Source organism: Panulirus ornatus, chromosome 65 (assembly GCF_036320965.1).
Source record: "Panulirus ornatus isolate Po-2019 chromosome 65, ASM3632096v1, whole genome shotgun sequence".
NCBI lineage: Eukaryota > Metazoa > Arthropoda > Malacostraca > Decapoda > Palinuridae > Panulirus > Panulirus ornatus.
In genome coordinates this window covers 8932501-8947415 of record NC_092288.1, presented here as the reverse complement: position 1 = coordinate 8947415, position 14915 = coordinate 8932501, and the positions used below count along the sequence as shown (strand labels likewise).

General features: G+C 44.9%; 1 protein-coding gene across 3 annotated transcripts in view; it reads right to left on the bottom strand.

Annotated features, from left to right (window-relative positions):
* The window catches only part of LOC139746517 (uncharacterized), an 867914-nt gene that overhangs the window by 121791 nt on the left and 731208 nt on the right, over window positions 1-14915 (bottom strand). For all 3 annotated transcript variants that reach the window (XM_071657834.1, XM_071657832.1, XM_071657833.1), the window contains 2 exons: window positions 13147-13282; window positions 11100-11299 (listed from right to left, as the gene is read on the bottom strand). In XM_071657834.1, the coding sequence (XP_071513935.1) occupies window positions 11100-11299; window positions 13147-13282 (336 nt within the window). The remainder of the gene's footprint in view (window positions 1-11099; window positions 11300-13146; window positions 13283-14915) is intronic.

The following is a 14915-nucleotide window of genomic DNA, read 5'->3' as shown; positions in this document are numbered from 1 at the left end:
CGAACACACTCCCGCTGCTAACTTCGCGCTTGGTGATATGATCACATACTGAGGTCCTCTGTTCCCGGTGACTGATCGTCCTTACACTTACACAAATTGAACTTCGCCAACCATGCGTCAGACCGACTTTGGAATTTGTCTCTATCCCCTTGTAAGATGATGCCATCCTCCTCGGTTTTTTCCCCTCCCTTTGCCATTGTCTGCAAACGTATTCAGGTGAGTGTCCATAGCTGTAGGCATGTCGTTGGAGTAAAATGGTCCCAGGACAGAATCCTTAAGGGGGGCACTTCACTGGTGACCTCACCCAACTCCTCCGTAATAGACGAAACGAACACAATTGCTGTCGTCATGAATAAGTGCGAGCAAATAGTCTTCATCTCTTCCCAGGGCAAGCAAGCAAGCAAGCAAGCAAAACACCTGGCAGTTTGCGGTGACGGTCCACGGGCCGGGCTGCATTGTAAATGTTTATACCGTTGTTTTGGGAACAAGGCGCCGGTGTGTTCAGCTGGCTGGCTGGGCGTGGCTAGCGAAGTGTTCCGAGGACAATCTGTGTGGTTCACCCACCTCCATAATTCGCAAAGGGCTATATATATATATATATATATATATATATATATATATATATATATATATATATATATATATATATATATATATATATATATATATATATATATATATATATATATATATATATATATATATATATATATATATATTCCGACTCCATTATCTATGGGGTTCCTGCAGCGCTCAGGAAATCAACCAAGTCCACCGGAAGGAACCACAGGTTATGAAGGAAGGATAAGACCAAGGCAGTTGAGGAGCAGGTGTTCGGTGTCTCTATTGTAAAATCCGACTCCTGGGCAAGAAGGCTCCTGTGGCTTGGCAAGCTGGTGTCCAAAAGTGGACACAAAGTGTGACCCACGTTCATCTGGGGAGTGTAAGATCTGATGTGTGTGTGTGTATGTCGGGTGGAATAGAGTTCAAAATACTGAATTTAGGGGGAACGATGGTTAGCGTTTGTTGAGTCGTTCTACAGTCTCCTCCCTCCCCTCCCTCCACAGTCCTCACCCTCCTACTCTCTTTCTTCTCCCCCCACCAGCCTGCTCCTTCTACCACCGCCTCCCGCGCCGTGCACAATACGCGGGGGTGTTATTCTAATTACCGTCGGGGTCACGGGACAATCGTCATTCGTGCTACTCCCTTATTTGGCTAATTACTTCCGACGACCCCCGCTGGGCTACTCCCCCTGGGGGAGAGGGTCTGGCCACTTGGATTCTTAGAATATTGGCAATTTTTGTCTCTGCCGTCTCCCTCCACTTTTAACTTACCTCACAGATGCTGAATACCATTGTGTCCGCCGTCTCGTTAAGCCTGCAAGATGCAACTGAATATCTTTGTGTCTACTCTGACACCTTCCACTTTTAAAGTCCCTGACAGACACTTGACTATCTCGCCGCCACGGTAAGACGGGGCGTAAGTAAGCTAAGTTAGGATGTAACTTACTTTTGGTCCGTCGTAAACAGTGAAGGAAAAAAATGACTAAAAAACTTTCTATGGTTTTATGCACTAATGGAACAATTAATGCCCAGCTTACACGACCTGATCTCACTCGCTTGCGTTACGTAATTTGATCATCAGTTTCGAAGTCTCTCATCATCTCTTTATCCATTTTCTTTTCTTTATTGCGCTCTTGTGATACGGAAATCAATCCTTGATTTGGATTCCAATTTTTGAACAGGATCTCAATACTTGATTCGGATTTCAAATTTTGATACAGGCTTCAGTTCTTGACAAGGACTTAAATTTTGATGAAGACTTTAATTTTTCATCTTATTCGGATTTCGATTTTTGATACGGATTTCATATATATATTTTTTTTTTGTCTGTTTCCGATCCTTTCATTCACATTTTCCCGGCTTAATCATGTCTGGCAATTTTAAAAGCCACTGCTCTCTTCTCTTTGATGTTTACATAGCTGGTTTAGCACTGGCTTTATCCTTCAGAAAGCGGTTTTAAATATATACTTTTTTTCATTCACTCTCCTCCTTTCCTTTTATATATATATATATATATATATATATATATATATATATATATATATATATATATATATATATATATATATACATATATGTTTTATTCATCTGCAATCACTCCGGATTATTCTTTTTTCTCTTTTTCATCGTAGTTTCTTCAGAGTTCACGAATATTTTCTTTAATTCATTCTTGATATATTCTACATTCACAGACCTATCCATGTTCTTGTAATGAAATCCTCGTCTATCCCTTGTTTTATGACATTTTACTTCCTACGTTGGTCATTCTGGGTCGCTTCTATTCATATGAATGTTTGATGATGGATAATCATTGATTTAACCGAACATCTGTATATCTGAATATCCTATACAGTCCACACAGACATTACTTTCCCATTAATTTTACCTCACTTCTCATCACCAACGTCCACCCACCTTTCCTCTCGTTAAGTTCAGCCCAGTTTATACTTTATTTCCTGATCACCTTCAATATCAAAGACACTGACTGACTTCTCACATAAATTGTTATGGATCTTCCTCGTTTTTAATCTGCTGTCCTGCAGCTTACATCCTCGTTTCAGTCTCCGCTGAAGGCATGAAATAATTTCCATCACCTGATGACGAATGCTATGAAACGTGCGGACACAACGAATGGGAATGGTGATATGAAAAAAGAAAAGACAACGGGAAACTAAACGAAGGAGAGTAACAACTTCTTTCATTTTTTTTTAAAGACGTTAAACACATGGAAGAGATGTAAGAGAAGAGATTAAAAAAAAAAGAAAGATAAATTGTGCAGTGAGAGAGAGAGAGAGATAGATAGATAGATAGATAGATAGATAGATAGATAGATAGATAGAGAGAGAGAGAGAGAGAGAGAGAGAGAGAGAGAGAGAGAGAGAGAGAGAGAGAGATCCCAAGACTTCACGTAATAAATAGAACGAGACAGAGGAGGAAAAGCTGGCTTCCCACACCACAAAGGCTGCTCCAAGTTTGAAGAAAAGACCATTTTCTTCATCCGCCTGCAGTCAAAGGGGGTATTTTTATCAGTAGAAAAAAAAAGAAAGAGAAAATAGAATAGAAAAAAAAACAAGGAGAAACGAGGTAAAATGTATAATCATTCCAGTTAGAGAGGTTGTCATGGGGTGGTGCATCTGGTTTCATGAATCAATAGAAAACATCGAATATAAAGACACAGAAACATCATTTAGAAAATATTCCTTCTGAAAGACGGGGAACAATATTGAAAAACTCTAAGTCTCGAAATCGAACGGTTCATTCATATGATGACTTTAGCCTACATAGTCACAGCGGTTTTATGTAAAAAAAGGAAAAGAAAATTAAGAAACAGGGCAATGACGCAAAAAGGAAGAGTCTCCCCATGAAATACACAAAAAAAGGGGGGGTCATCTGCTTCTCCTCCCAGGGGAGACCCAACATTCAGGGAGCCAGGCTAGCGCATCTGTACCCTGCCTCACTGGTAAACACTGCAACGTGTCGCGCCCGCGGGACAGCTGATGTTTGTAAACAACACAGCGGGGAGGAAATGACGTCGGATCGTCTGCTACAATGTTGTGGGATGTTGAAGGAGTGAAGGATGATAACGGTGGCTGCTGAAAGGGATCAGTGGCTGAATGAGCCCAGGACTCCTTATGTCCTTCTTACAATAGAAATTGGTATTTCTTTTCTTTACGATTTGTTTTCACCAAGTAAAGATACTGATCCGAGATTACCACTGGATTTCACATATTGCTTGTTAGACGAGGGCGTTCTAAAGATAGAATTTCCAAATATCGTTACGGTTATCATCATCATCATCATCATTATCATCATGATAAGAAAGGGAGGTCGTAGAAACCTTGCGTATGATGAAAACTGTGACTGATTCTCGTGACTATATCGGACTGTGTGGGGCTGCACATGACAAGAATAGGTGGTGACAGTGTTGTTTGCTGGCTCGTCAGGCTGTGCGATGCGTGTATGGCCCAGACATTGAGGTACCTACGAACTGCAAGAGTGTATGTCGAGTGAACTTTGTAAAAAGGCAACGTGGACCAGAGAGGAATATTCTCACCATAGAATATATAATTCCTATGTACATATTTGTTAGATCCATGGGAAAGTGATGAGTGTAAAGGTCGTGTCGTGTACAGAACAGCTGATCCCGGAGGGACAATTTTGAAGAGCGTGTAAACAAAACCAAAAAAGAAAAAACATTCAAATAAAAGTTGAAAGTTGATATGAACAAGACGGAAGGAAAAACACAACTAGGCTTGGGAATATATAAAAAGGAATACGAAGAATCGAAGCTGTAAATAGAATAAGACGCGGGAGCAAGAACCAGTTTCCCACACGACAAAGGCCGGTGCAAGTTTGAGGAAGGGAGTCTATCCTCGTCACCAGAGGGAAGGCCAAAAGGTATTTCGATCAATGGTAAAAAAAAAATTTAAGATCAACAGAGGAAAATCAGATAAAAGTGTGAGCTGTATTCTCTTTTAAAGAGAGACGTTGTGACAATCCCTCAGGTTTAGTCATCAATGTAAAAAAAAGGTGCCTCCCAAAAATCATGCACACACACACACACACACACACACACAAGGTTATCCAACAAGCGAAAAAGTCACATTCGGAGAGGCTGTTATCATCATCTGATGACGAGAGGGAGAACGCTTTTGTTGAGGAACTTCTCACTCTTAAGGACTCCGTCATTTCCTTGCTACTGGACGTAGCGCAGCCTTGAAGCTGCAAGAGCCCCTTCAAAGAAATGGGTGGGTGCCGGGGATATATAATATCTTATACATCATGTTTCCTTACAAGTAGATTTCATCAGAAGAATGACACAGAATAAGGCAAAAGGAGCAGTAGAAAATGTTTCCTCGATGAGGAAAAGGAAGGGAGGAAGGTCATCTATTTCGCCTGGTGGCACAGACCGACTTGTACCCCGCCACACTGGGAAACACCGTGGCGGGAGGCACGTCGGTCGCGCCCGGTGGACGGCGGGTGTTTGTAAACACAACAAGCGAGGGAGGACGTTGAGTTGGAGTTTGAAAGAGTGAGGGATGATAATGGCGGGCTCTGACAGACACCTTTATTGCCTGGGAGCGGAGGGTGCACGGGCCCAACTCGCTTTTACGTCCCTGCAGCACCACACAGGGCCATAAACAAGAAGACCTCACATTTTAAGGGTTGATTTTTGTTTTCGCGAAGCGCAAATATTTGGCCTCGGGTTAACGCCTGGCGCTCAAACATAAGGGGGAACACAATAAGGCGTTGTGAGGATGAAGCCTCTGATTACCATTAACATTATCATCATCATCATCATCATCATCATTATTAACGTCAACTAACATGAAGTGCAGAGTGACTGCCGGGAGCACGTCACTGATGAGGTCCCTCTATGCAATATCCCTCCACCTCAAGACTACACCTCCCACCTCACCACTACACCTCCCACCTCACTACTACACCTCCCACCTCACCACTACACCTCCTACCTCACCACTACACCTCCTACCTCACCACTACACCTCCCACCTCACCACTACACCTCCCACCTCACCACTACACCTCCTACCTCACCACTACACCTCCCACCTCACCACTACACCTCCCACCTCACCACTACACCTCCCACCTCACCACTACACCTCCCACCTCACCACTACACCTCCCACCTCACCACTACACCTCCCACCTCACCACTACACCTCCCACCTCACCACTACACCTCCTACCTCACCACTACACCTCCCACCTCACCACTACACCTCCCACCTCACCACTACACCTCCCACCTCAAGACTACACCTCCCACCTCACCACTACACCTCCCACCTCACCACTACACCTCCCAACTCAATACTATGTAGAGAGAAGTGGCTGAAGTGGGCAATGAACGTCTGTAATTAGCGCCACACACCACGATGAGACGAAACCATGCAATAAAGCCCTAAACGAAAGAGAAGTTCTGTTTTTTTCAATGAATTAAAGAATTTATATACATTGGTGCAGTTGTCAGAGGCATGGCTATGAAGGTATCAATGTCGATAAATACAAAATAATACATCTTTGGTGATAAGAATGCTAAACCTGAATGCATGATGTTTGGTGAGCTATGAAGAGAATCACAAGAAGAAGAGATATTTGTACCGATGACAGTCAGTCATCTGAACTACGAAAAGCAATACTCAATTGCATTTAAGAAAAGACATAGAATGTTGGATCTTAGGGCAAGAGAAGAATAAAAAGTATTACACGAAAGGAAGCCATTCTCGTTCCAACAACCAGGAGGGACATTCAGAATACGTCTCTCGGCTTTGGTCACGGACACGGAAAACTCGAACGGATACCGAAAATAGCAACAAAACTCATTCCGTAAATCAGATACAAAATCTTACGAAGAAAGAACCGGGGATCTGAATTAATTTTCTCTCGGTACAATGGGCGGACCCTGAGACCTGATGGAAGTTGACAAGGTACAGGATAACTCATATAATACACCTCACGTCCTTTCTTCACGTTGGAATAAAGATGCAACGAACAGAAATAACGACTGAAGGTTAAAAGCTGAGAGGTAGGAAGTGAAAGCATAAACACAGAGCAAAAGTTTCTTCAACAGAAAACTTACAGACAATCAGAATAAAGTATTAGTGACCTTTAATAATCCTGATTACCAGCGACTAAGTCTGGTCAAGGATGACTGTATAATATTCATGAATTTCGACTCCTTGCGTCTCAGAAGAGCAGAGGTTAAAACTCTTCTTCCTCAAAGTATCTGGCGGGTAAAATTAGATCAGAATCTGTTTTGCCTTTCACACTTTCCGACAAAATTCCCATATCAGTATACGTACTCTACACGCAGCCGATGATTGCTTTTCAGAGCTGATTTCCTACCGTCATGCTAGTGGCGGGTGGGGAGGGTGGAGGAACCTTCTGCTTTTCTATACCGTCTCTGTCTATATAGATAAGGAGATATGGTTGGCATAATTGTCTTCCAGGAGATAACCCAGCCATGTACATCTGGCTTTCTGTTATCTGTCCGACTCACAAGCGCCTCCCCATCCCACACTACACCCTCCCTTCCCATCTTCACAGCACACCCTCCCTATACCCCACTCCTCCCTACCTCCACACTACACCCTCTCCACCCCACATCACTTCCTCCCTGCCACACCCTCCCTCCGCACTACACCCTTCATTAAACATTCACACCAGCAGCGAGGAACAATTCAAGACGTTTTTCTCAGATTCGTCCAGTTCTTGACCCCTGGAAAATGTTGCTTTAGATTTTGGTGAAACTGATGAGATATCCAGCCACGCGCGCGCGCGTCCCTGGACGGCACCTGTCTCTTTATGGATGATACCACGTCGCCAGGGAGGCTGGTAGTGGCTCTGGTGGGTGTGGGGAGCAGATGATGGTGGCTGGGAGGGGGAGCAGATGGTGGTCGTGGTGGTTTTGGGAGTAGATTATGGTTGTGGGAGGAGATGGTGGTTGTGGGAGTATATGGTGGTTGTGGGAGTAGATGGTGGTTGTGGGAGTAGATGGTGGTTGTGGGAGGAGATGGTGGTTGTGGGAGGAGATGGTGGTTGTGGGAGTAGATGGTGGTTGTGGGAGGAGATGGTGGTTGTGGGAGGAGATGGGAGTCGTTGTACAGGATGATTCTGGTCGTGAGGGACGTTTTGGAAAAGATGGTGTTCCTGGTGGACGTAGAAGCCCGTGTCGGTCGCTGGAATACGTGGTGGCTGTGGAAGTGGAAGGGCGTGGTCTGGAGGGCTGTTATGGCGACCGTGTACCACGAGGCCAGTACTGTGATTGTGTCTGGTCAAACCTTCCCTCTCCAACCTCGCCCCTATCACCCGAATAGGGGGGGGGGGGGCCACCTTCCCCCTAAACCTCTACCGGAGGGGAGAGACCATATCCCTCCCTCCTCCTCCCCACCTGCCAGCTGCTCCCCACTCTAGAAATACGAGAAAACAGAGTGAGAGAATTTCGGAGGGTGTTGTTGTTGGGGGGGAAAATGTAGTGTGTTGGGATTTTGTGTTGATGGAGCGAGGAACTCAAGGTGTCCCAGTGCATGCTAAGTGTTGTTGTTGTTGTTGTTGTTGTTTATGCTGTTGCTGGTATTGCTTCCTGGTCGTCGTTGATATTATTGCTTTTCTTCTAGTTGTTTTTGTTTTTGTTGTTGTTGTAGTTGTTGTTGTTGTTGTTCTTGTTGTGGTGGTGGTGGTGGTGGTGGTGGAGGTGGTAGTGGTGTGGTGGAGGTGGTAGTGGTGTGGTGGAGGACGGTGTGGTGTGGTGGAGGGCGGTGTGGTGGCAGGTGTGGTAGTATCTGAATTTACCGGGGTTGGTTCCGTTTTCGCTGGTGAATTCGCTGGCGGTGACGGTGGTCGTGAGAACGGCATGGGGAGCCGGAGAGAGAGAGAGAGAGAGAGAGAGAGAGAGAGAGAGAGAGAGAGAGAGAGAGAGAGAGAGAGAGAGAGAGAGAGAGAGAGAGAGAGAGAGAGAGAGAGAGAGAGAGAGAGATTACCTTTTCCATAGCTTCATCAACCCATTTTCTCTCATATTCTCTTCCGTATCTCCTCAGCCGTCCTCATCCTACCTCATCATTAAGACTTCGTTTCCGACGTTCACACGTTCCGTGAGCGTGTCATTTTATCCGCCGAGCCCCTCCTGCACCTCACACTCCCTTACCCCCCAGCAGTAAAGACGCCACCGCCGCCGCCCTTGCTCTCCTAACCCCGTGGCTTCCCGTTCTACGCCAGCAGCTCCTCAGCAATCTAGTTCAACCGTTTATTTTTGGATGCATTATCTCGCATCATCTTGAACGTGTTCTCCTTCCACCTCTATCAGCTGGGCGGGGTCGCTATACACCCTCTGTTCCTCCCTTGAGGCAGAAACAGGTTTCGTCTGACGACGGTCGCAGACTTGTCCTTAAACTCCCGTGGATCGCACCACACTTCTTACTTCTCTGTATTCCTCCTTGATGCATGAAACCACCGAGAAGAGGATCTAACCTGTCACAGCGAGGGTCTGTGACCCGGACGAGTTACAGCACAGTACAGCAGGGAGGTGCCTGAGTGCGTGGTCTATCCTTTTTTAAAGACCTCGGCAAATTACGAGTCATGTCATCTATCAACCTGCCCAGAGTGTCCGTTCTCATGTACATGGAGGGGGAGTTGAGCGAAGCGCTGGGCCGTCATATGTACGTCTCGCGGGCATCAATCGTCTAGACAGTGGAATCTCCAGCCCAAGCTGCCGAGCAGGAGGGCAGAACGGTGCGCTAGTTTACGCCCTGCCACACTAACAGGTCACGTAATGCGCCTTCATATGGCGGATTTAGTATTGGGTGTGTTATCATGGCTACCAAGACCTCCCTACGTCTTCTGTGTGTATGCGTGCGTGTGTGTGTATATATGTATGTATATATATATATCATATTTCTCTCTTGTGTCTCCCTGATGATGTGATTATTACACGAAAGTGCACTTGAGAACTTATCGTGTTTCATTTTCCCCGTGGACTCATAGGAATATATATATATATATATATATATATATATATATATATATATATATATATATATATATATATATACACGTGCGTCATTTCTTGTTTAGGAAAGGACATACGGATGTACGGTAAATGCGAGGGTATTAGTTCCAGTAGGGTTTCATAGCTTCATTCCAGATCTGCTCTACATCTAGGTCCTAAGGGAAGGTATGAATAATTTTCTCAATGATTGTAAACTCTTAAAAAAAAAAGCTAATCTGCTTATATATGAAAATCACACGATAAATTCAAAGTAATTCCTGATGGAAATGACCGTGAATGATTTTACTGTTGGAGTCACCACGGGTCGATCGTGGTCACTGCTCCACACCGCGACTCAGATGCAAAACTCCCACACCGTCTGAAGGTGGAGGTTGGGTTGGGTGTGCGGAGCCCAGCCACGCAAACACACACACACCCCTGACAACACTGGTCCTAGCGGGATCGAGCGAGCGCTTACGACTCGCGACACTTGCGGTGATATAACGCTTCCTTTCACCATGACGCTACCACGTCTGCGTCATGACACGTTCGAAATCATATTAGCTGGTGCAAATGTAGAAAAAGAAAACAGCGGTATAAGATGAAATCTTCCGAAGGTGGGTAATGTTAAGACGGTGCGAGAGCATGGACGCTGCCTGGGAGTGGAGATGACCAGCGCACATGTGAGGAGGGTTAGTACATGGCAGCCTGAGGGAGGGTTACAGCGACCAGCCCAGACGTTGCAAGTGTTCACCTCACAACATCAACACGATCCCATCGTAACTCTCTCCCAGTATGGCTGTGGTGTACGATACGATTCTTACTACATGTTGTCCATATATATATATATATATATATATATATATATATATATATATATATATATATATATATATATATAAATATATATATATATATATATATATATATATATATATATATATATATATATATATATATATATATATATATATATATATATATAATAATAATAATAATAAATCGTCAGTCCTTACTATTCATGCATCATACTAATGCACTACACATCTTAAGTCGTCGAAAACTCGTCCATCTAAAACTTCTGATAAAGACTGTATCTTCCTTATCTGACGCCTCCCCGGCCACCTGGTGGGGCCTGGAGGCACTAAAAAGCCCTCGAATACAAAAAGTATTTATACATATAAAAAAAAAAAACTATAAGCACAAGCATGCTTCCAGCTGAGGTCTACAGGGACATAACACTCACAACTCCAAAACCCTTGCCTTGTTGTGGACTACAGGCACCTAGGGTCCCCTCATCCTCAACGCTTACTGTCATCAACACGATCTCTCAAATTCTCCTTGTGAATCTGGTCACTCTTGGCCTCAACACTGTTGCTGACAAACCAACAAGCGTTGACGATGATGACCCGAGGCGCTCTTAACTGCCGGGGTTGTGACGCGTCGCGACACACACTACGTCCGGTAGTTGCCGTGGAGGTAAGGGTGGTGGTGCGTGTGTGTGTGTGTGGGTGCGGGGTACTCACCGAGACAGGGGTTGGCGTGGGTCTTGTTGTAGTGGAGCATGCAGTCCCCCTGGTCGTCTCCGCTGATCCCCATGCCGTACGTGCTCAGGCGGGAGGGCCCATTCCTGTCGCCGTAGGCCAGTATGTTCGGCCGTGGGGAACACACACACCCGAAGAGAGGCGAGAGACGGATCTTCCTCCAGCTCTCGTCGCACTTCTCACTGTCAGGGGATATGAAAAGAGGGAGTTCTTCACAAGGTAAAATGATGGAACGTGTGGTAAAGCAGAATGGGTGAGGAGTTGGTGTCACTGGGATAAGATTCATTAAGCAAAATAATCACTATATCATTATAGGTCACCCAGGAAATGGTTTAGATCCTTAAAAGGGCAAACAAAACAAAGCACGTTCACTGTTATGACCATCCGTCACTGTTCTCATACAATCATGGATGGTGTCCCTCCAGGCTCTAACGTAGGACCATTGCTATTTCTTCCCGTATATCGATGATGACTGTCCAGTCAGACTACACATCTAACCATCGTACTACCACATGCTGACGACATGTGGCAGTCATTGTAATCCTTCCCCCCTCGCATATATACAATGAACCAAGAGCTAATCTACTTCACAGTTAAACTCGAAACTGGTCTTTCAACGGTGTTTATCCTCTCTCAACCAATATATCTACCATGTAGCCGATTTGTGCAACCGAATTCTCGAAATATATGTAAGTTGGCTGGTTGGTACATACAGGTTGGCTGGTTGATACATGTAGGTTGGCTGGTTGGTTGGTAGGGCTTTGGGACTATAAATCGCCGACCGAAAAAAAAATATATATATTTATATATATATTTTCACACCTTTAGGTGTTGAGGAGGATAACCACAAAACCACATATACGCTCTCACTATGCCCCGTGGTCCTTCACCAGTGTGATATATACCACGCCTGATGGAATCAAGCTATGTCTGGTAAGATTAGGTACGGTATTTGTTACGTGACGTTATGGATAACTTGTTACGTTGTGTTACCCGTCGACAGACATGGATGGTCCGCTGTACGTTCGGATAATTCATGAAATGTATTGTCAAAATACGGATAACGCGTTACATACTGCGCGATTCATTATGGATAATTCGTGAAGGTTATGCTTTGAATAATTCATGAAGCCGTGTTTCCTGTAGTGAAACAAGGGGTAATTAGATTCGTATGCGTTACTGTATCTGTTTATCCCTTGCTATAATCGTATTTCGAGTTAATGGCTTCACGTGAGGGTCCCCCACTACCCGCTAGGCACGGGGTCTAACCTAAAAATATATCACGTATTCTGTTGTGGAAATCTGAACACCACTTTTTGGCTCAATTTCGGTCAGATTTTCAACTTCAGTCCCGACGTGCAAGCCATTTGTCGCGTATCTCGCCTGTATTATGCTGTAATCTTATTATAGCCATTAAAATTCCACTATCTGAACTATATTACTCACCAGGTAAAACCCCCATTGTGTTATGGGTCACTCCGTATCACATGTACTAACTTCCTATAGCCTTCTTGCCTACTGTAGTACAAGCGTACTGTGTACTACACTGGCGGCCCTGATCACTCCAGCGGTCTTCCAGAATCGGCATAAAAGTCACCGTATATACTGCTTTCTTAGAATGTACTTTTGTACTACCTGGTGGTAGTTCTATACCCCACACATGTACTAACCGCTCGTATACCTTCCATAGGTACTACATTACATTTGAGCGTACCGTCAATCTCTTGAGAATGTATTTTGGTGCATCCTTACGTGTACTCTCCCAGGACTGTACTACCCTATCCTGCACTATCCTAGGCTGTACTACCCTATCTTGTACTATCCTAGGCTGTACTCCCCTAGCGTATACTGCCCCAGCCTCTACTAACCCAAGCCATAACACTACCTTTAGTCTATAGATCATAGGCTGTGCAACCCGTCTGTGCTACCCGCCTCCTTTACTATCCCTGTGTCTGTGCTGACCCGGCGAGTGTGTCCTGCCCTCGTCCGCAGGGGGAGTGTGCCAAGCGGAGCGGGGCGGCTCACTCACCTCTCCTGAGCGGTGCAGGTGATGCCGTTGAAGCTGCAGACATTGACGAACTCCATGTAGTCCCTGAGGCAGGAGGCCTTCACCTTGCACTTCTCGATGGCCTCGTTACACGTGGGCACGAGGGCGGTGGCTTCATCTGTTGCACAATGAGGGAAGAGCGTTATACATCTATCGGGGGTAGAGGGGAGAGCGTTACACATCTATCGGGGTAGAGGGGAGAGCGTTACACATCTATTGGGGTAGAGGGGAGAGCGTTACACCTCTATTGGGGTAGAAGGGAGAGCGTTACACATCTATCGGGATGGAGGGGTAGAGGGAAGAGCGTTGGGTGGTTAGGGAGTTAGGGAGGTGGCGTTTTAAATGGTAGGCACGTGGGAGATAGAGAAAAATAAAAAAAAATCGTTTAAATGTGTTGACCAAGAGGAAAGAGGGATGTTTAGAGAGAGAGAGAGAGAGAGAGAGAGAGAGAGAGAGAGAGAGAGAGAGAGAGAGAGAGAGAGAGAGAGAGAGAGAGAGTTACCGGTGTGGTGCGTTGAAAAAAAAAAAAAAAAAGGTCTCGGAGTTACTCTACGCTAGTCTCCCCTCCTTCCCCCATCCATGTGGTATGATGAATGTAAACAAAGTCTAAATGTCGTGGCAGTTGTCTGGTTTACCTTGTGCTTCCAGCGGATGGGCACACAACTGCACCAGGCCAATATATATATATATATATATATATATATATATATATATATATATATATATATATATATATATATATATATATATATATATGTGTGTGTGTGTGTGTGTGTGTGTGTGTGTGTGTGTGTGTGTGTGTGTCAGATAGTAGGGTGAAATGCGACTGAAAATAAGAAAAGATACAGACAAGCTAAGAAAGGTGTTTGGTTACCTGTATGGTCAAGGAACCAACACCATGTTTCATAACCATGCACGTATTATGAGAACTTGTCGTCAATCCATTCACCACACCACCTGGGGTTTCGTGAGGCAAGTTAGTTATGTGAATTATCATGGTGACGCCATAGAGCCATGGTTTCAGTATCTTAAGGTTAGGTTAGGACACGAAGACTCCACAGAGCCAAGGTTTAACTAGGTCAGGATACGGTAACTGTCCACAGTGGCATGCCTTAACTATGGGTCAGGTTACAGTAACGCCGTGGTATCGTGGTTTGATGACGTTACTAGGGGTGGGGGGATCAGGCTCTGGTAACAGTAACGCCATAGGATTATGGCTTAACTATCTAACTACCGTAGCATCCGTTACCCAAGACGATACCCTTGAACCACAAATGCAACGGGCACTGACAATAGCGCAAATGTGGCGTCACACGCTAACGTCAGCAGTCTATCGTAGCTGCCCCGAACACATACAGAACAAATGGCGAAATTAATTATCTCGTCTGAAAATGGAATACAATACCACTGGACAATCAGAGACGCGAGGTACGCTCAAGTACGACCAGCAAACATTATCACGACTCTGTAATTGGAAGCGACGTGGGTGCACCTGGGTAATGAGGGGAGTGTGAATACACAGTGAACCAATTTTACATCGCTGGGCAGTGGTGAGGATCCAAGGGTTAGGGGGTGGGAGAACTGGTCACCCTTCCTTTAAGTCACGAGGAAAACAGACGTCAGGGGAGACATTAATGAGCACTATTCCTTATATACACTCACTCACACGGAACGCCAGAGTGTTGAGGAACGAAGCGAGGGATTGACATACCTGACGATAATGAATAGTATTATTCAAGAGGGTTTTTTAA